The 23,462-nt window shown below is 36.8% G+C and overlaps 1 protein-coding gene across 1 annotated transcript in view; it reads right to left on the bottom strand.

Annotated features, from left to right (window-relative positions):
* MAP3K3 (mitogen-activated protein kinase kinase kinase 3) overlaps positions 1-23,462 on the bottom strand; it is a 44,998-nt gene that overhangs the window by 3,251 nt on the left and 18,285 nt on the right. Inside the window, exons 13-16 of the mRNA XM_029287228.1 lie at positions 20,502-20,650; positions 17,422-17,553; positions 16,929-17,058; positions 15,494-15,671 (exon numbers count right to left, since the gene is read on the bottom strand). Of these exons, the coding sequence (XP_029143061.1) occupies positions 15,494-15,671; positions 16,929-17,058; positions 17,422-17,553; positions 20,502-20,650 (589 nt within the window). The remainder of the gene's footprint in view (positions 1-15,493; positions 15,672-16,928; positions 17,059-17,421; positions 17,554-20,501; positions 20,651-23,462) is intronic.

The following is a 23,462-nucleotide window of genomic DNA, read 5'->3' on the forward strand; positions in this document are numbered from 1 at the left end:
TGTATTATCAGACTTTTAAGATTCTATTGTTGAAACCATATAATAAAGTACAATTTGCTCATCTAATTCTAATGTCCGATTTACTGTGGGAGCCTGACAGGTAGCGTTCAAGGCCATGAGATTCAGAAGACATTTTGTTCAATTTATGAATTAGCAGCAGTATGCAAGAGGTATGGCTACAATTATCTTTATTCAGTCCTTGGGTGAGAATGTCTGGCAAGATAATGAATTCAATATCACTTTTATAAAAGGATACATTACGTGGAACAGAAATTGAACTTGTTCCAATTTACAGAGAAACCAAGGGCAGAAAAAGAAATGTAGGTATATGAAAATATTGTTTGTAAAAGTTGAGTCAATCTGAAGCCAATCATCTGTGTAAAAGTGTATCTTAATGCTGAGATGAACAAATACCACTGCTATACAATGCATATCTTGGGAGTACAGGTCTATGTAGTCAGGAACTGAGGAAAGAAGCAGATGTTCTTTCAAACAACCAAATATGGCATCCTTTAGTGCTGCAAAACTGAATGGGAATGAAATCATTCAATATTTTGGAATGGTGATATAAAGTGTTAAGTTCAGATTTTAAAGCTAAAAATGGATATAAAGCACCAACTTTTTTCTGAACTGTAGTATGATTTAACGTATATACTTGACTACTAAAAAAAAAAATCAATTTGCAAAAAGAAAATCTTCAATAAGGGTCTGAACTTCTGAGATCTTGGAGGATCATAACCAAGAATAAGATTTCAATATGTTATTTCCAGCCAGGGACTCAGCACCATAATCTGCATTATGTTGGGAAGTGCTGAATCATTTTTTGGTAATTAGCATTAAGTGCTGTTCCAATATGAATGTTGGCAGAATATTTTTGAATACACTCTTCAATCCTGAAGCATCTACAAGGGCATTGGACAATGATTCCTTCTCCTTATCTGACCATTAGTAAGCATAACAGAAGCTACACAATTTCTTGATCCTCTGGAAACAGAAAAAGTACTAGTGCTCACTGAATTAATTACAAGGAATTCAGATTGAATGTATCAGTATCTATGTCTATATATCTATACATTGCCAGTATCTCTAGAAATTAAGTCAAAGAACGAATTGTTCCAATTTATTACATAAAATTGGGATTGGGTCCCCTCACCCGTGCCAGTAGAAGGGGAATTCTGGCTAGCAGGGTCCAGAAGAAGAATCTTCTCTGCTGTGTCTCCTGCCCACTGGAACATTATGCTCCTTGAGGTGAGATCCGCTCCCACTCTTTTGGCCTTCCAAAAGGACTTGAAAACCTGGCTCTGTAAATTGGCCTCAGGCCCCGATGGGGGCGTGTTATACCGGAAGTGGTTAGGACAGAGATAATACTCTTTTCTACCCTGTGTATCCATCTAGCTCCCTTTCTTGCCATCTTTGTTAACTCAATTTTAATATTTTAAAATTAAAATATTTTAATATTTAAAAATATTTTAATATTTTGTCTTGTTTCTTTTATTTTATTATAAGCTGCCTAGAATCGTCTCTAGATGAGATGGGTAGCATCTACATTTAATAAATAAACAACCTGTAAGACATGAGGAAGTAGACAGAGTCTTCAGGACCATGAGTAGATCACCTGGTTTTTATATCCATGCCTGTCCTAGCTTCTTTTTTTTTAAATAAGATTTTATTAATTTTCCAATTTTACATTTAAGTAGTTAAAAAGCAACATGGTGGCTGGGTTAATCAATAGTTCAATAACATATAAAAATATTTAGTACAAATCTCAGGATACAACATCAAATATTTCCTCTCTTTTTCCCTTAATATCTACTATCTCATATTTAAGCTAATACAGTTCTTATTATATCAATTAAGTAAAAACATCATTATTACATTTATCAATACATTTTTAGCTGATACACATCTTAATTACTTTTACATTCAATCTTTATAAACAATCAATGCCCTGTTATTGATTTCCCCCCAATTTTTAGTTTCCCATCAATATTTCAATTTAACATTTGATATTTATAATTTTCAGGCTTTAGGTAATCAAAGTTTCCCTTATGTCAATTCATAACAGAATCTAATATTCAAAATACATATTTTATTTATTTTAATATAGTCTTGTTCTATTTCCTAAAAGTTATCTATTTTCCACCATATTACTTAATAATACAGTATCCCCTTTAATAATACAGTATCCCCTTTAATAAACCAAAACTATTATATATATTGCCTGGGTTAATCAATAAATCAAACATATTCATAATAATTATTATTTTTTCTTTCGGGTCTAGTTTTTAAATATTAAAATAAAATCCTTATTTTCAACTTGTTTCCAAATATTTTAGATCTAATGACCAAAATTCCCCTTATCTCAACTTCTCCCTTTAACCCTGTAATTAGTAATATGAAATCCCCTTTAATAAATCAAAACCCGTTTTCTTCAGCCTTATTCTACCTTTCTTCCTTGCCAACTAGCCTTCCATGTCAGTGCTTTTATATCATTAAATAGATCTTCCTCTATTATTATATATGTTATTTGAAATGAGAAAGACCATTTAGTTGCCATTTTTTTGGAAGGACTAGCCCTGTGCTGGACCAGATTGTAGCCAGTTTAGAAGTTAAGAACTGTGTTAGAGTATTTAGCATTTACAGAGTTAATGCTGTATCATTGAGAGAACTGTATGTAAGAACATGTAGCATTTAAAGGGTTAAACACCATTTCCTTAAGAGATGGCTTCTGGGAAATGTAGTCCAGCTGGTAGTTAATCCTATAGCTTATCTAGACAGTGGGAGGAGTTAAAAGTTTATCACAGGATGTCCGGGCTATGTGTCAGGGTTGTAAATCCCTTTGTGTAACCAAGCATGTGCACGCATGGATATCTGTAACTACACTTAGCTGATATGGAGAATTACCGCTTTTTACCTACAAAAATGGACAGATATGCAAATGACCGGATGTATTTACAACATAGTAAGTTTCTGCTTAGAATTCCTAGACAATAAATATTTGTTTTAAAATCATTTTCGTTGAGTTTATGCTGTCTGGACCAGAACTACAAGGCATCTTAGTTCAGGTTCCAGAACAAGCCCATTTGTATTCATTAGATCATCTCCCTATTATTCCAATCCCCCATGATTGTCCTGATATGTTTATCTTCCATTCAATCTGTTCTTCTTTCTCAAATTTCTTCTGATTTATATAGAAATTCTTTTCCAGTTTCAGTGTTGTCACTCCCTTTTCCATTAACTGTATTTGTTGGTCAATTGACTCCTCTGTCTTAATATTTGGTTGTTCCACTTCTTCTATTATCTTCTGCGTTGTTAGTTCTTTGGTTGTAGTCAAAGTCTGGGTTTGTGTATCTAAGCTGGCATTTTGTTCTTTTATGTTAGGTCTTATTTTATCACAAGCTGAAAGAATAGTTTCATGTATTGCTTTCAACATGGAAAGGGTCTTTTCCTGGTCTTCATCCATATTCTCTTAATAACGTGTTGAGGACTTTAAAGCCAGACGTTAAAATAATTTTATAACTAGGTATGGGATCTTTATTTCACGTTTTTATAAATAGTCTTTATAGTAGAAGTCAAGTAAGATTTTATAGTCCAAGGTATTTCATCATCTCATATAATAACCAATGTTCTCAAATAAAGAGATAGGAAAGCAATTCCCCACGTATAACTCTGAAAGTCAGTAAAGGTTTACATTCATAGTTCAAGCAGGCCAGTTATTCCGCCCAGACGTTCTCTTTACAGCTGAGTTTCTCACAGGTGGTATCGAGGTCAAAAGAGTCTTATCTAAAGTCTGGGCTTCAAGCCAAGTCTCTTTTAGGCAATAAAAGTTGTAATACCAAACTTCACCACAAGATGTCACTGATGCCATTTAAAACTTTTTAAGTCCCCTGTTTTTATAATAATTTTTCAAAGTTTATTTCTTTTCTTTTTAAATAAAAATCAGCGTATCCAGTAGAAATAGGAATAAGACAACTTCTAGGAAAACGTTTTAGCTCTTAAATTTCAAAAGTACATGCATACAATTAGACTAAAGGGATTATTCTTTTACTTTAAAGGCCTTGGTTCGCCCCTTCTTCAAGAAGCAATTGCTGAATCCTACCATACCAGACAATATTCAGTATATCACCTCTATTTTGGGGGAAAGATAGCTGTGTAACAGCTTTAGGACCTTGGAAGAAGTGGATTATCTAGATTCCTTTCAGTCAGAATTAAGAACTTGGTATGGACAAAAAGAGCACTCCCTGCACTTTTTTTAAAACAATATTTTATTAAATTTTTATAATCACAAATCCTTAATATTTTATCAGCAACATGTTGTCTGGGTTCCAATATTTAGCTTACTAATACATGTTAAACTCCTTTCTCTCTACCACATTTTTCTAGCCATTGATAAAATGTATCCCATGTTCTAAAGTATTTTAAATCTTCCTTCTCTTTCATTTTCAGTGTAAGTCCATTTCTGCACAGTACAAAATTTTCTTAATTATCTCGTCCTCCACTGATAATTCTTCATTTTTCCAATGTTGAACAAATACAATTCTCGCTGCAGGTAGTACATGTAACATTAAATATACACATTCTTTCTCATAATTTACCACAATTATACCTAACAAAAATAATTCTGGCTTGAAATCTACATATTTTTTTATCATTTTCTTTAACCATATATGTATTATTGACCACAATCTTTTGGCTTTAGGGCAGTGGTTCTCAACCTTTTTAATGCCGCGACCCCAACCGGTCGTAAGTCGAGGACTAAACCGGTTGTAAGTCGAGGACTAAACCGGTTGTAAGTCGAGGACTACCCAACCGGTCGTAAGTTGAGGACTTTCCCTGCCCGGGAGCGCCGCGCATGCGTGGTTCCGCCCCCTGCGCCAGCCGAGGCGTAGCTGGCAAGCGGCAGAGACAGAGCAGGCCGACCACCAGCTGGCCCAGCCCAAGGGAGGTAAGGTACCTGCTGGAAAAGGGGGAAAAAAATGGCGGGCGGACAAAAAAAATGGCGGACAGCCTTGCTTGGCGACCCCCGTGAAATGGTCGATCGACCCCAAATGGGGTCCCGACCCACAGGTTGAGAACCACTGCTTTAGGGCATGTCCACCAAAGATGATAGTCACCAAAGATGATAGTATGTGCCTGATTTTTGTCTACATTTCCAACAATTGCTAGACATATTTTTGAACATTTTTGCTAATCTCATGGGTGTTAAGTGCCATCTGTAAAGCATTTTATATAGGTTTTCTTTGTAAGCCACCACCTTTGTTATTTTAGAGTTTCTTTCCCAAAGGCTTTGCCAGTTTTCTAACTCTATGTTACGCCCAAAGTTTTTTGCCCATATTATCATTATTTCTTTAACTTGTTCCTCTTCCATCTTTAAACTTAACATATACCTATACAGTTTCTTAATCAATTTTTCATCTGATGTCAACAGTATCTGGTCAAATTCTGTCTGTTCTTTATAAAATCCAGATGTTTTAGCATCTTTTTCATATCTCATTTGAATTTGTAGGTGTGGCCACCATGGTAGGTCAATACCCTGTTCTTCCAGTTCCTGTCTAGATTTTAGTTTCCTTTCAATATTCAAAATGTCTTTATAAGTTACAATTTTCTCATAGTTAATTAGATTTGGATGAACAAACGCTTCCATTGTTGAAAGCCATCAAGGTATTTTCATGTAAATTTTTGCTTTTACCTTTTACCTTTTACCGTTCTAGTAGAAGTGTGTTTCTTATATAGTGGTTTTGAAAGTATCTATGTATTTTATTCTTCCCATACCATAGGAAGGCATGCCATCCAAGCTGTAGGTCATGCCCCTCTAGGTATAGTAATCTTTTATGTCTAAGAGTTATCCATTTTTTAAACCATGTTAATACAGATGCTTGATAATATAAAGCCCAATCTGGCAGCCCTAATCCTCTATCTTCTTTCACTTCTTGTAGCATTTTCAATCTAATTCTGGCTTTTTTTCCTTGCCAAATAAATTTTAAGATCAATGTATTTAATTCATCAGAGAATTCCCCCCCCCAAGTTTTATAGGTATTGTTTGAAATAAATAAAGTAATTTTGGTAAAATATTAATCTTCACTGTTGCTATTCTCCCTAGCGTTGAAAGTTGTAGATTTTTCCATTTTTCCAAGTCTAGTTTTATTTGTTTCAATATTTTTTGTAGTTGTCTTATTTTATTGTTGCATATCTTGCTGTTAAGTATATCCGCAAGTATTTAACTTTCTTAACTATTTGAAGATCTATTTTTTTGACAGTTGATTTTTTTTTTTATCTGTAAGGTTTTTTGTTATCACTTTGGTCTTTTCTCTATTTATTTTCAGTCCTGCCACTTCTCCAAATTCTTCTATCTTTTTCAGAAGCTTGGGGCTTGTCACAAGCGGCTCTTCTAATATGAAAATCAAGTCATCCGCGAATGCTTGCAGTTTATATTTTTCATCTTTTATCTCCATTCCTTTAATTTCTGAATCTTGCCTAATATTTCTATTCAATACTTCCAGTGTTAATATAAATAATAATGGGGATAATGGACATCCTTGTCTTGTGTCTTTTTTAATATTAAAATTTTCTGTAAAATATAATATAATAATAATAATAATAAAGTTGGAAGGGACCGTGGAGGTCATCTAGTCCAACCCCCTGCTCAGGCAGGAAACCCTATACCATTTCAGACAAATGGCTGTCCAGTCTCTTCTTAAAAACTTCCAGTGTTGGAGCATTCACCACTTCTGGAGGTAGGTTGTTCCACTGGTAAATTGTTCTAACTGTCAGGAAGTTTCTCCTTAGTTCTAGGTTGCTTCTCTCCTTGATTAGTTTCCATCTGTTGCTTCTTGTCCTGCCTTCAGGCGCCTTGGAAAATAGCTTGACTCTCTCTTCTTTGTGGCAGCCCCTGAGATATTGGAATACTGCTATCATGTCCCCCTCGTCCTTCTCTTCATTAAACTAGACATACCCAATTCCAGCAGCCTTTCCTTATATGCTTTAGCCTCCAGTCCCCTAATCATCTTTGTTGCTCTTCTCTGTACTCTTTCTAGAGTCTCAACATCTTTTTTACATCGTGGTGACCAAAACTGGATGCAGTATTGCAAGTGTGGCCTTACCAAGGCATTGTAAAGTGGTATTAATACTTCACGTGATTTTGATTCTATCCCTCTGTTAATGCAGCCCAGCACTGTGTTGACTTTTTTGGCAGCTGCAGCACACTGCTGGCTCATATTTAAGTGATTGTCCACTAGGACTCCGAGATCCCTCTCACAATTACTACTATTGAGCAAGGTACCCCCTATACTATACCTGTATATTTGGTTTTTCTTGCCTAAATGTAGAACCTTACTTTTTTCACCATTGAATTTCATTTTGTTAGATAGCGCCCAATGTTCAAGTCTGTCCAGATCCTCCTGTATCCTAAGCCTGTCTTCTGGAGTGTTGGCTATTCCTGCCAGCTTGGTGTCGTCTGCAAATTTGATGAGTTCCCCATCTATCCCCTCGTCCAAATCGTTGATAAAGATGTTGAAGAGCACTGGGCCCAGAATAGAGCCTTGGGGCACCCCACTGCACACTTCCCTCCATGTAGATGCGGTTCCATTGAGGACTACACGCTGAGTACGGCCGGTCAGCCAGCTACGGATCCATCTGATGGTGATGCTGTCTAACCCACATTTTTCTATCTTATCAAGTAGTAGGTTGTGATCTATTTTATCAAATGCCTTACTAAAGTCCAAGTAAATTATATCCACAGCATTCCTCTGATCCACTAATTTTGTCACTTGGTCAAAGAATGCAATAAGATTTGTCTGGCTTGATCTGTTTTTGACAAACCCATGTTGGCTTTTAGTAATGACTTTGTTTGCCTCTAGGTGTTCGCTGATTCGTTGTTTGATTATCTTTTCCAGAATCTTCCCAGGTATTGAGGTCAGGCTGATAGGTCTGTAATTTCCTGGGTCCATTTTTTTCCCTTTTTTGAAGATGGGAACTACATCAGCTCTTTTCCAGTCCTCCGGTAGTTCCCCAGTGCTCCAGGATCTTTGAAAAATATAGTTCAATGGTTCTGAGATCACATCTGCCAGTTCCTTGAGAACTCTGGGGTGTAATCCATCTGGTCCTGGTGATTTGAACTCGTCTAGGCTGGACAGGTGCTCACTTACCATTTTCTTGCCTATCTTAACTTGCGTTTCTATTTTGGTTTGTATGGCACTATTTTTGGTAGGTTGGTCTGTTTTTTCCCTTTGTGTAAAGACAGATGCAAAAACAGTTCTCATAGAACTCCACTGCCTTGAGCACAGAGTCCAATCTGTATCTTTTCATGTCCCAATTAATTAAAATCCCTTCTGGAATCAGCCATCTGAAATTCAGTCCTTTTTCAATTAATTTTCTGGTCAGGAATTGGTATTCTCTTCATGAATCTCTTATCCTACTGGGGCTTCTGCTTCAACACTACAATTTCCTTTTTTTTATAACACAGAGGACCATCTCTCGCTCTTCTCAATATCTCATCTCTTATAGATCTTTTAATGAATCTAACATGTACTTCTCTAGGGAATATCTGGTCTATCTCTCCTTCCATTTCCTATTTCCCGATTTCCAGTGCTTCAGCCAATAGCTCTATCATCAAGTCCATGAGGTCCTCTTCCTTATCCTTCATTATGTTTTGAAATCTTAAAAAATAAGATGCCTTTTCCATTTCCAAAACTGCCATTGAATCTTCCAATTCTCTATTTGACTGCATTAGCCTCTGATTTTCATCTTTTATTTCTTCCATCTTTTGATCGGTCTCTACTGACTTGTCTTCTATTTTCTGAATTCTTTGTTCATTCTTTGTAACCATCTATTGGAATCTTTCTAGTTGAGAGTTTATGTTATGAATTTCTTGATTCATTTTATCAAAGTTGTCTTTTGTCTCCTCATGATTTTTCCTTGTATCTTCTTTGTGAGAAGAGATTGCCTCTTGGACTGCTTGTAATGCCACTTGCATCTCCTTCTGAAAATTGTTAGATTTTTCTTGTAGAGGTGGAGGACAGGGCTGAGGGTGTTTTCTTGCCAGTTTTAGCTAAATTTGGAACACTCGTTTTTTTTCAATTCCCAAATCTTTTATCAACTCTAATATTTTTCCCAAATGTCTGCCTTAAACAAAACCATTAATCTTATATTCAGTACCACAATATATCATTTAAATTTGTCTTAAATAACTCCTATAGTTCTTGTTTATAGTCTCTGTAATCCAATAAACTCCCTGAAAGAAAAGGGAGAACAAAGAAAAAAAATTGTAATCCATTTCTGTTTGTGAGGCTCACTTCCGGAGTAGTTGTCCAAAATCCAAGGTTATCGCTCAGTCAGAATTTATAATCCGCAATTAACTTTATTCAAAGTTAATAGTCCATGGGGACTTCTCCAAGGGAAGTCACCAACAATTGAGCTTCCACTGTCCTTAAATAGTTGTGAGATTAAAAATCTATAATCCAATAAGCCAGGGCTTTTCAACCTTTTCACCCATTGTACCACTTTTAGGATATGGCAACATCCGAGTACCACCAATCACCTAGCAAGGTGTCAAAAACTTGATGACAAAAAAAAAAAGGAAAAAAGTGATAAAGTACAGGTAGTCCTTGACTTACAACAGTTCGCTTAGTGACTGTTTGAAGTTACAATGGCACTGAAAAAGTGCCCCCCAAGCCACAGCCGAGCAAGACACCTGCCTGCCTGCCCGGCGGCGCTCTTCCTCCTGTCCGAGGTTTCCATTGTTGTGAGCATTTCTGTTGAGGATTGGCAGCGGGGGTAGGGTGGGGGGGTTGGTTTTTATTCCCCCCCGTCTGCTGGGTGGTTGCAGCAGGTTTTGGTCACTTCACATGACCCTGGGACACTGACCGTCATAAATATGAATCAGTTGCCAAGCATCTGAATGTAAATCACAAGACCCTGAGATGCTGCAACATTCCAGCTGATCCTGGTGCTTCTTCTGGGCTCAGCAGAAGTGCCAAGATCAGTGCTGCTTTCCAGCTGATTGGTGTTTCTTCAGGGCTCAGCAGAAGCACCAGGATCAGCGCCAAGCTCCAGCTGGAGCCTGGTGCTGATCCTGGCGCTTCCACTGAACCCTGACAGCCCTGCAGCTCCAGCCATCTCTCGCTCAGGCTTGTGCGGTGCTGCCACCGGTTCAGCTCATTCCCCTCCCCCGCTACTTTTCTAGGATGGTCGCGTACCACCTGCCAGGTGCCAATGTACCACAGGTGGTACCCGTACCACTGGTTGAAAAGCCCTGCAATAAGCAACAAGAAAAAGAAGAAAACAAAAGGAAAAAAATGGGGAGAGGAAAAATAGTTTATAATCCACTTCTGTCTTGTAACACCAACTCTAACCAATTATCCCAAAATCCAGAGTTGCCAATCTGCCAAGGTTATAATCCAAAATGTCTTATTGTTGATAGCTCCTTACCATTCACTCTGTCTCTGAATGGTTTGTAAAATTACAGGTCAAGCAGTATTTGTAATCCAAAGAAGCCAGATGGCTCAAAATAGCTTGTAGTTTTAGTTGTAATCCATCCTGAAGAAAAGACAGCACAAGTAGTTTTTCTCTTTTTCCAGCTACAAGGCTATGAAATTCAGAGACATCAAAGGATTTAGTCTTTATCTGTGTCTGGGCTTCAGGCCAAGTTCCCTCACTCCAGACAAAATATAAACAGAACTTAGTGTAATTCCTTTTTTTCACCATTAGATGTCATTAGGTGTCCATTTTGTAACTTTCCAGCCACAATTTTTTTATAAGGCTTTGCTCTGATACTCCAAGGAAGTAAAAGATTTTTAAAAGTATTATCACTCCCCAAACTTTTTCTCTCTGCTGTGTCCAAATTAATTTTATAGCCTTCTCTATTTTCCCAGAAGAAAGCTTAAACTGCCACTTTTATTCTGGGAGAAAGGGTAAAAAAGGAACCTGCTTCCTTTAGTTCTGGGAGTTTCCTTGCTTTCAGGTCGCTTTTTTTCTAAGAACAGGTTTTAAAATCGTAGAGGAAGGAAAATAATCTCACCCAGATTCAATCATGTTGTTCATGCTTGTTAGATGCTGCTTTTTTCTCCGGAGGTCAGCAGCTTCCAACTGGTTGTGTGGATGTGGTCAGTCTTTCTCCTGTTGGTTCTGAGGGCTTCTTTGGATCAAGCGGGTCGACCGCCGTCTCCCTGCAATCTACAAGAGTCCTCTCTCTGAGGCAACTTCAGGCCCTTTTTGGGGCCACAGCAGGAAGAAATTGGGCGCAGGAGGAAGAGCCCTGTTTCTCTACGTCCATCTTACTGTGACATCAAAACCGGAACAGCACTCTTTGCACTTTTGAATGAGCTCTAGCTTAGATGGGATGGGGTTAATGTATCCATCTGTGACCTATTTGAACCCTTAGCAGCTTTTGATACCACTGACCATGGTATCCTTCTGGTTCAGTTCAGAGGATTTGGGTTGAGCAGCATGTTGTTGTGCTGATTTGCCTCCTTCTTTCTGGGTTGATTCCAGTTGATGATAGGGAAGGAGAGATCCCTCCCTCAGCCTCTGCTTCGTAAGGTGCCACAAGGTTTGGTATTTTCTTCTCTCTCTCATAAACATCTATGTCTGGTTGCTGAATGAACTCATCCATCCCACTGGGTGAGATATCATCAGTATGATACACAATTCTGTATCTCCACCCCTGGCAAATAAAATGAAGCTGTGAATGTCTTATCCTAAAGTCTGGAAATTGTGAAGGTCTGAGTGGCTTGGCAAGACTGAATGGCTGGATTTTGGGCTCATTGTTTCAAGGAGTATGCCATATTTGGTGCTGGATGGTGTTACATACATGCATACATACAAATCCCATGTGCAACTTGGAGGTCTTCCTAGACTCATGACCCCTGATTAATGAGCAAGTGGCAGTTGTGGCTAGGAGGCCTATGCTGCAGATCCCATCAACTAAGGACCTACATTTGGTGGGTTCCTGGAGATATGCCTTCTCTGCCATAGTGCCTGCCTTATGAAACATTATTCCTATCCAAAATTATGGCTCCACTCATATTATATTCTGAAAGGATCTCAAGATTTGATTATCCGAGCAGGCCTAGGGCTGCCAGAGCTCCCAGGAACCAGGCATGTTGCTATGCTCACTAGTTTTATTCTCTCTTTGACTAGGTTTTGTATTTCTGTTTATATAATTATTGCTATCTGATTTTTATTTTTTTATATCTGTGATTTTATATATAATTTATCCCTTTTGTTGTGTTCCTCCCAGAGTCACCTTCAGTGAGATGAGCTGCTATATAAATTTGATTAATAAATAAATATTTGCTCATCAATGCTAACACTCACTATGAGACGTAACCCATAAAAAGTGATTTCAAAATAAATACTTTCCCTTAAAGTGGTTAAGCCAGGATGCACTTTGGCACCTATTAACTTCTATATTAACTGAAGCCTTAAACCAGATTTTCATTGTCCCTCAGTTGCAGGACTCAACATTCCCATCTTGCTATATACTGATTAAATAATTAATTCATACATTCTAATTAGTTTTAAGAGTCATAAAAGCTATAGTCCAATATTGAAGGGAGATTGCATTACTGGATATTAATTTTACAAAACCAAAAATTATGGCACAATAAAGCCATAGAGATGGATCACTGAAAGAAACAAAATCACATAGGTCCAGAACTTCAAATATTGGGAATAGATTTTCACCATATGAAGATCTAGAAAGCTCTGATTTTTTAAAATTTTGTTAAGAATACTTGGATCCTCAATAGGTATTAAGCTTCAATGTTTCAAACCTCAATAGCTATTAAATTATTAAAATGACTTTAAAAATCTCTAAAGGAGGAAAATTGATTTCAGCAATTTTAAATCTTTTTCAGCAAAACAGTTAGCCCCATTTCTTTATGGAGTTTACATGAATACAAAAGAAAATTGAGGTAGTGCAACTAAAGGGTATTCTTTCTGCTTCTAGATGTATATCCTAGGCAGCTAGATTAGGCAACAGAATGCCTTGAAGAGCAGTGAGGACTTGGAATTTTAAAATATTTAAAACACTTATTGGCTGTTTTGTTCCTTTCAGGTTTAATCCTGTTAGTTTTGGCAAATAAACATTTCTGAAAGTGGAAAGCCAAAAATGATAATAAGTTGCTATCATGTGGCTTTTGGTAGAGTTGCTTACCTCTCTAGGGTATGACTTGGCTAATCAGTATCTCCTGCAAAGAGTCAAAGATATGGAACACTAAAATGAAGCAAACAGTATATCACAGAACGTTTTGTTTAAAAACATTACCTGGAACCAACAAAGTAATCACACTTACCATTCCTATAAGGACAATTATTTAAAGCTAGATACTATGTTCCTCCACTTTTAAAATAAATATAAATATTTTAAAATTCCCTTGGACAAGACAGCTTGCCCATGAGAACTGGGGAAAACTGAAAGAATAAACCTCATTTTATTATATTGCCTTTCCTGTAAGGACTTACATTTAAAATACATTAGTCCTGTTCTGTGGATTATCCAGGCAGATTGGAAGAAAATTAAACTATTTTACTACTTTCAGATGCGAAGTATCACATAATTCTCAGGATAGTTAACTTTTGTGTGCTGCTTTGAAAACATGACAACAGACTATTTTAACATTTTAAATGGGACAGACTCAGAGTTTAACTGTAGTTTACAAATTTGTGATTGATCTTTAATCATAAATAAAGATATATGCTGAAGATCCTTGACCATAGCTAAATGAAATGATGAAGGAAAAAAAATAGGGGAGGAGGAAAAAGACCCTGATGAAAAGTTAAGACTACAGTCAGTAAAACCAAAGAATGGTGTTTGTTACAGAAGCAGAAGTAAACAGCATCAGAAGGATTAGAAATACTGGTCACAATGAAATGAAATGAAACGGTTCGTATGGCAGCTGGTTTCCAGAAAAGTATGAACACAGCCCCAAAAGGCAAGCCTTCTTGAAGAAATTTTATGAATGAAGCATTCTAGCACAGATCAATAAAAGCAATTTATCTTTTAAATTACTTTATCTTAAAAAAATAACCTTAAAAAGATGCTGTAAACAAATGCTACTCAATAGTACAAATACATATGACTGCACATTATCTTATAAAGCTATTTTTTTTAACATTCTTTGCCAAAAGAACTTCTCAAAACCATGAGAAAAACTACTGCTCAAGAAAAACTAATATACTTTTATTAAAATCACACCAAAATTTACACATTTCTGTAAAAATATGACCCATTGCACAGCACATTGCATAACTAATCTTTTTAGGTTAGTGGAAATATTAGATCCTTGAATGTTGGTATTTACTTTAATGTATTAGGACCCACTATGTCCTAATCCCTGACTGAAAAAAAAGTTAATTAGAGCTTCTTTATTATCCTGCAGTTGCAGATGCTTATGATAATGACAAGCTTGTGTGCCCTGTTTGATCAGTGAATACAGAAACTGTATTTCAACATATCACAATTTAGGTTATATTGAAATATTTTAAAGCAGCTGTCCCCAATCAATTGAAACCAACAGAGGAAATGCACACAGTTAATGCTAAAAAGCTTGCAGGCTTTTTATATAAAAAATACAGTTTATGATGGGCAACCTGTGATTGCATGTAGTCTTGCTTCTTTTTGGCAGCCCTCACTGATGAGATTGCCACATTTCTAGATCTTTGCTTTTCTTCTTAAGCCTGTTACATTTAATAAACCAATTTTACTTATCATCACCAATTTGATTCCCTGAAATAGTCAATTGTTATGACATCTATCTGTGCCATTATCATATCACCACCATGCTCCTTACTGCTCCTAAAGACTGGTTTATTGAAACATGGCCCATTCTGCTTATTTAGTGTAGGATCCTTTCTGCTTGGATACGGAGGAAACAAGAAGCAAACATTCATGTCCACCTCTGCAACTCCATGACACATTTATTATTTAGAGATTTTGTAAAGTACTTGGAGGACCCTAGCCAAGAGTTGTTGTTGCTGCTGCTGTTTTAATATCTCTCCTTTTTATCTGGTAGGGATATAGAAGATTCTTGTTTCAAAAGTAACCATCCAGAAAAAGCTTTGATAAGGTAATAAGCTTTAGTGACAAAAAAGTCAAGTTTATACTTGGCAATTATACTGAAGGTTATGGAAACTCTCATTAGCAGCTCCTCTTCTAATAATAAGCTGATTGAGCACTGACAGAATAGCTACTGCAGAACCAGAGGAAGGAAGAGAGACATAAGCATGCTTGGATGGCTTCTGAGCTATTACAAAAGAAAGCAAAGTTCTGCAGAAAAACAGAGCAATATCCAGGAACACAGAGCATTGAACAGCAGTGGGGAAAGGGGGAGGGAAAAAGGGGAGAAGGGAAAAATAAATTAGCCTGTTGAATCCATTATAGTTTACAGAAAAGAGGTTAATAAAATGCCAACTGTTTCAGAATATTGTGGCAGAAAGTTCCTTTTCTAGAAAATAATCCTTTATATTAAGCAAGCAGCACAAAGCTATTTCTCACCAGATGTCAGCTTTTCTTCCATAGCCCTCTCCACTGATCACTTCTGGACTCATCCAATAAGGGGTGCCAGTGACAGAGCGGATGCCAGTCCCAGACATGCAGATTGTCTGCAGTCGCTTGCTAGCCCCAAAGTCTCCAAGCTTCACATTGCCCACAGAATCTCGAAGAATATTGGCTCCTGAGTTGAAGTGGGTGTAGAGATGGAGAAAAATAAAAGAAATATAAGCTGCTCAAGTATACAACTCAAAGTATAGATTTATAAACCTTCGCAGCTAGAACCCAGTTTAAAATTACTTGAGTTCCATACGAATTATCTTGTCACTGCAGCCACCTTGCATTGTTAAATCCTAAAGATGAAGATGCTTCTTTTTAGAGATACATCCAAACCACCATTTTCTCAGTCCATTACTGTATGACCCACAGCACATTACACTGCATAATCACTCTTTTTAAATTAGTGGAAATATTTGATCCTTGAATGTTGGTGTTTACTGTAACAAAATGTCTTTCAGAAGATTGAACTTAGCTATTCATAAAATAGCTGCAGTGACTATTGTAGCCAGTCCCAAAACACCAAAGAAAGCTGATGAGATGTTCTCTACCATATTCTTTAGACCACTTTCCCTTTTTCCTCATGCTCCTTGCAAATGCACCAGCTTGATTTTGTCCTTTTTTTCCAGACTGCAATTGTCAACCATTTTTATTTTCCAACTGTAAGTATGGTCCTATCTTCTAAAAAAAATTAAAATGTCAGATGAGTAATATACCAAGAGAGTTACTTGTTACACTTTAAAGCTGACATTTTTTAATATCCCCAAATTTAGTTGGGAGACTGAAGCATGAAAAATAATGCCTCTTGTAGTTTTCCCAGTGAAAACAATATGTTATGCTATTACTTGCCCTATAGATACTATTCACTGCAAACTATTCTTTTGGAAACAAAGAACAGCGACTGGGTAAAGAGGGGAGGATTTTGACTAATAAAGGTACAAGAGGAAAAAATAAGTTTCATTCCTTATTGCATTCATAATATAACATGTTCTATTTCCAGATCCTGTCACCACTCTTGCACTGTTTCTTGAGCTACTCAATATGTCTTCAATTTGTCATTTCTCAATGTGATTATAATACTGCAGAATATATAGTGGCTCTTTTCCTTATAAGTAAAACCAAGTTATTTTGTAATGCCAATTCATGACTTTTTGAGTATACCAGCAAATACATTTGGGGGAGAATTACATGCACATGAATTCAATAGCATCTAATATATTGTTAATAGTATTTGTTCAACTATTGAATAGTATTATGATATTGATACTAATGCCATCTTGAAAAAAACATAGCCAATATTTATTTCCTGTCCTTTATGGCATAAATAAGCATAACAGAACATATAGAAAGTATGAAGCCATGTGGATTTGTGTGGATCTCTTACCTTTTATATCTCTGTGTACAATCATGTTGCTGTGAAGATAACAGACTCCTTCAAGAATCTGCCGAGTGTATTTTCGAGTCACATTTTCCGTTAGTGCACCATAGGCTTTCAGCTGATCCTTGACAGAACCCTTCACAGGAAAAGCAGGAAAGATATATATTTACATCTATATATTTGTGCCTCCAAGTCATTTTTGATTCCTAGTGACTGCCTGGATAAGTTCATCTAGTGCTCTTAGCAAGATTTTTGGCTGTGGTTTGCTATTGCCTTTTTCTCAGAACAGAGAATGATTGGCCTAAAGTCACCCAGTTGGTTTTGAGCATAAGGCAGAACTAGAACTTAGTATTTCCAGGTTTCTAGCCAGGTGCCTTTAATCATTACATAAAACTGGCTAATGAAGTTGAAAGGCATTAAAAAAGTAAAGAACTCTGTATCCTACTGAGATCTGAGATGGATTACAACCACTTTTCTGAACAATCCATAGAACTCTTACCCCTGGCATGTACTCCATGAAAATGCTCAGGGTCTTTTCTGCTCGGTCTCTTAGACATCCATAATACTGAACAATCCGCTCGTGCTGAAGGTTCTTCAGTAGCTGAATCTCACATTCCAATGCACTCACTTCCTGCAGGAATAAGAATTGCCAGATTACCTTGAGAAAGACATAGGACAACAATCTCCACATAAATGTCATTTTTTAGTAGAGGTAAAATTTAGGCAATCTGAACCTAATAAATTATGGCATCATCAGACTTCTCTCCGCTCCTACACATTTGAAATTAAATACAGTAATATTGCTATTTTTTAAAAGGACAATTAACTGACATAACTGACATGAAATCTTAAGTCCTATTCCACAAAGAGGGTAGTCTAAAATATAACTGCAAAAGTGGTAATTTTTAGGTAGTTGCTGAAACATTGAACTTTGCATACTAATTTATGTATGGCATAAGATGTTATTCATCTATTCCCGTGCTGATTCATTTCTACTAGTAATGCAACCATTAACGCTAGCCAATTGTTAAACTACATGGAATTTTCAGTCAATCAATTAAGCCTGCAATTTCACAAAATATAATTTTTCACTTTTATGCAAATGTGTTGTAGCTGGTATTTTAGAAACAGTGGGCATTAATGAGTAGACATATATATATATATGACACACAGAGGCTAGAATACTTTTGTTGCAGTGGTGTTTGCTGTCTTCAGATTCTATCAAGCCTTCTATGACCAAATTACTTCTTTGCGGATAACTTTTCATTTTAAAAATGGGGAACATTACATTCTAATGAAAGTTTATACTATGGATAATAATAATAGGCATTAACAATATCACTATAATATACTTAAAGAAATTAGGAATTCTAAGAATTCATTTTAGAAAATACCCTAAACTTCAGGAGAATTTTGTGTCACTTCCTCCCCTTAACTTTTTTTTTATTTTGTGTTTTATCTCTCTTTGAAACTTAACAAAGTTGAATAAAAAAAGGAAAATCTTTAAGACATAATGGTAGTGTTTGCACCTTATTGAAAACAGTGATTAGGTCTTAATAAATCAGAATGTTATCAGATACATGCAAGCTTTTCTCTCCTGTTTTGCTGCCATTTCCATATGAGTCTAGAATGTACTGTGCCCAAATAACAGTGCATTTATAACCACAACTTGATCTTAAAGATAGAATACGATGCTGGCTTCTCGGATACAATAAATTATAATCCTAGATCTCAACATCATGTTTACACTGGTTAGATGTTTGACAGAAAGAATTATGTAAAAAACTCACCCTGTCTATAGCTACGCTATTCAGCAAGGTTGCTTTGAATAAATAAATAAATAAATAAATAAATAAAGCAAAGAAAATAGATCTACAAAAGATAAAAACATTATTTAATTATTTTTGTGGAGACTTCCCAGTCATCATCAAAGCATGAATTAAAACCTACAACAAATTGTGTCTCATTGGTTTACATATTTACAGTTCAAGAGAAGATTAAATTAGATTTAAACGTTATGGATTTGCGTTTGCAAAAAAGTGAATTGGAAACTTTACTATGTAGTAATGATGAACACACTATTGCTAAGATTTATAAACTGTTATTGACTTTGGAGAATACCTACGTGAAACACTGTATGATCGAATAGGCAATTTTTTTTGGGATATAATATAATGCTTGACCAATGGGAAAATAGTGGACAAAGGGTTTAAAATTTACATTAAATTATAATTTAAAATATTTTTTTTTAATAAAATGATGTACCATTGGTATTTAACACTGAATAAATTGTCAAAAATGTATATAGGTATTTCAAATGTAAATGTAAAGAAGGAACTTTTTACCATCTATGGTGGGTCTGAGACAAAGCAAAGAAATATTGGAGTAGGATTCACGTCTTAATACTTAAAGTAAAGTAAACATAAAGTAAAGCCGGAGGCTTTTCTCTTAAGCTTAATGGACAAAGATCTTGAAAAAAAATGGAACTTTAACATTATAGATGCTGACAGCAGCAAGAATGCACAAAAATGGAAAGATAGTTTGATTCCTACAATGGAGGACTGGCTGCAAAAGCTGATGGAGTTAGCAAAGATGGCTAAATTGATTGTTTTAATTGAAGAAAAGAATACAGCTAACTTTGTTTGCACTTGGAAATGACTTCTACTTTGTCCTTGAAGTGGAAAAAAAATGAAACTTTGACTTTTAGTTTTGCTGATTAGACAGGTTTGTTGTTACAGAAATGGCTAGTATATATTACTATGTAAAAGTAAAAAATTGAGGCTATATGTTATCTTAATATACTGCACTAAAAAGATTTGTAAATTAATGCTTTTTTACTTTTTTCCCTTTTACCCTAGACTTCCCATTCCTCTTCCTTTTTTCTTCCTTTACTTTCCCATTATTTTATTTTATTTTTGTATTTTATATTTTGATAACTAATAAAAAATTTAAAAGGAAAAAAAATACAAATGTCCTTATACTTTGTATTGTATTTCTTTTCTAAGCAAATTGTTATCTTGTCCCTATCTCTCTAACCATAGGAGGCCAGGAGTTAGAAGACTAGCTACAAGTCAACATGCAGCGGGACTTAAAGTTTGTGAACCCTTTTTAATTTTACCCCCCCAAAATAGGCAGCTTTGGATAATTTGCCTCAATAAATACATGAAGAAATATCATGCTTTGGGTTCATTTGTTTAATTGGGTTCTCTTTTATCTCATTTTAGCACTTGGATGGCTCATAAGTTGAGTTTTAGTTCATATTTATGCAGAAAAAATTCAGAAAGAGTTCACAAACTCTTAAGCACCACTGTAGCATTGTTTTTATCCTGCTCTCAATGCATCAGTAAGTATAAGGAGAAAACAGGACTAAATACCATTGCTAAGAGAGGCAGAAAGGAGAACAACTAAGAAGCCAGTAATTCCAACAAGAAATTCAATTTAAAAAATGCTAAGTAAATGGCTCAATTATGCCACGAGTAATTGCACCCTTGTGTCACAGAGTTTGTCATTATAGATCAGGAAAGTGGAAAGTGAAAAATACAGAGGCATTTTAGTATCAGTGTTTAACCATGGAAATACCTTGCTTGTTTCGGGACTGTCTGGGTCAAACTGGACCTGTTTAGCTGCAAGTTCTCTGCCTGTATCTACATCATAGCACAAGTATACCCGACCAAAGGCACCTTGTCCTAGGAGCTTCCCTCGTCGCCAGTTGACTGGAGCACTTGGAGCTGTCAAATACAAGTCATTTTCCATTTATAATTCCATCCTAACACTGGCATCAACACTACTGATTTATATCAGATAATTTAATTGCTAAAGCAGTAAGAAAGATAAAAATGTTTCCCATATGTAAATTACAAGAGTCTAATATCTCAGCTGAAAACTGTAACATGTAAATACATGACTTAAAATAATGCTGCAGTTAATTAATTCTTGCTACTGCCCAGGAACAGTCACATCAGTATTTCATCAATTTGCTATTCCAACATCCCCAAAGAGCAGCTAGACCAGTGGTGGCGAACCTATGGCACGCGTGCCAGAGGTGGCACTCGGAGCCCTCTCTGTGGGCACACACACTGTTGCCCCAGCCCCGCCTTCTCTCATAGCCCCCTCTTCACCAGCAGCCCCTCCCCAGAGGAGAATCGCCCCCGGGCACGGCCCACGCGAAGCAGCGCAACCAAGGACATGGTAGCTGGGCAGCGGGGACAAGACTCCGCCCTTGCGCCCCATTGCACACAGATGATGCTGCGGGGCACGGGCAGAGGGCGTGGCCGCCATGGCGCTGCTGGACTGCCTGGGTGATCTGTGGCAGGCTGTGGAGGTGGTCCAGCGGGCAGGGCAGAGTGAGGATGGGGGTGGGAGGGCTGTTTTGGGGCACTCGGTCTCTAAAAGGTTCGCCATCACTGAGCTAGACCATATCAAAGATGATCTATCTTGGCACTCTTATTAATGACTACCAGTAGCCTTACAGAAGCTTCTAGGGTAGGCTAAGCTGCCATTCTTGATTGCTTAGCCCTAGGAAAAAAGAGGAAAATTCTGATCTTAATTATGAGCAAGAAAGCATCCACATAGGTAAATTTCCAGAATTTTCCCTTGGAAATAATTGAAAGTTTGTAAAGTACTGAAATCTGGTAATATTTCTTTATCAAATTTAAAGCTATTTTTATAATGCTCACATAAATAACTGTGCAATTTATTTAACCTTATTGAAATCTGGCGCATTAAACAATAATTGCAACTGAATTCCCAATATACTGAAGAACAACCCTCACTGTCCCCAGACAGTAACTGCAAAATGAGAATTATAATCCACCACATTTGGAAGACATCAGGTTGAGGTTAAATTATTTTATAAGTTATAAATAATTGTTTATTGCAACAAAATTGCCCTGTCTAATATAATTCATGTAATTTACAAGTCATGTTGGTATAGGACTGCAGTTCTCAAATGCTTTGCAGAGTACATCTATACAGCTGCTCAGTAACATATTGTTCAATGACCTTAATATGCCTGTATGCCTGCAGCTTCACCTGTGTAAGCAAAGGAGAAATAGCACGCTGTATGAGTAATGTTGAAATATACTGGCTCACAAGCTAATCATGTTCTTTAAAATGTTAATCCAACCCATAAAGCTCTCAACTTTTTTTTCCCATTCACTTTACACCAGTTTTGCTTTTTTCCTATTTGATCCCAATGCTGCCTGAATGGAAACTGTAACCTTGAATATTCTGGCTTTATCTTGTTCTTCTTACTGCATTGCTAAAGTGTATTCCATTTTATGATTCTGTTTTCTCTAATCTTCTCCATTGCTTTGTAAAGTCAAACATATCTGAAAGCCTTTGAAGCTTCTAGAATAAATAACTGAAAGAACAACAGAAAAGAAAAAAAAACTACAGAAGAAAACAATCCTGATTGATTATGGCCTGTTTTTTCTCATGGGGGTTTTCACAATTGAGAAAGGAGGATAAGAAATATAATTCTAATCATTTATGCAGTGGAAAAGAAAAATAAACAGAAAATAGAAAAGAAAATAAACACTTGTGGCCTTTATTGCCTACTACAAGGCCTTCAATGAAGTCTTTGTTCCCTTCTCCTTTTTCAATTTTTTGATACTAACAATGACTACAAGTTGTCCTTGATTTACAGCTATTCATTTAGCAACTGCTCTAATTTACACCAGCAGTGAAAAAAAGTGACAACAGTTCCTCACACTTACAACCGTTGCAGCATCCCCATGGCCATGTGATCAAAATTCAGACACTTGGCAACTGGCAGGTATTTATGATGGTTGCAGCATCCCAGGGTCATGCTATCACCATTTGAGACTTTCCCAGCCAGCTTCTGATAAGCAAAGTCAATAGGGAAAGCTGGATTCACTTAACAACCGCATGATTCACTTAACAACTGCAAGGTTTTGCTTAACAACTATGCCAAAAATGGTTGCAAAATAGGGCATGACTCATTTAGTAATTGCTTTGCTTAGCAATGGAAATTCTGGCCCTAACTGTGGTCTTAAGTCTAGAATAGGACATGATAGGATATACCAGGAGTCCCCAACTGGGCCGCATAAGTGGTGGGCTGGTGCGGGTGCACGCAGCTCCACTCTTGTGAGCGGTGAGCACTGGCGCTCACACCCCACTTGCACGAGTGGCGGCGCCCGCAGCCCATTCGCACAAGCACCAGCGCTCGCAGCCCATTCATGTGACAGGCACCGGTGCTTGCAGCCTCATTCACATGGGCAGCGCGCGCACATGCCTGTCTCTCACACAAAACCATAATTTCCCCCCCTTCTCCCCTCATGCTGGCTGACAACCCGGAAAGGTTGGGAACCCTGGAGTATATGGCTTTTTCAACAAGCGGGTCTGGCCTAGGGAGAATTTTAAATAGGGATAATTTTAATTTGAATCTTAATTAACTATACAGCGACAAATATTTGGTTTTTAATTGGTTTTATGGGGAATGGCGTTTGTGTGTTTTAATATGCTGTGAGCCGCCCTGAGTCCTATAGGGAGAAGGGCGGCATATAAGTTTAAATAATA

Source organism: Protobothrops mucrosquamatus, unplaced genomic scaffold (genome assembly GCF_001527695.2).
Source record: "Protobothrops mucrosquamatus isolate PMUCROS unplaced genomic scaffold, P.Mucros_1.0 scaffold_257, whole genome shotgun sequence".
Classification (NCBI taxonomy): Eukaryota; Metazoa; Chordata; class Lepidosauria; order Squamata; family Viperidae; genus Protobothrops; species Protobothrops mucrosquamatus.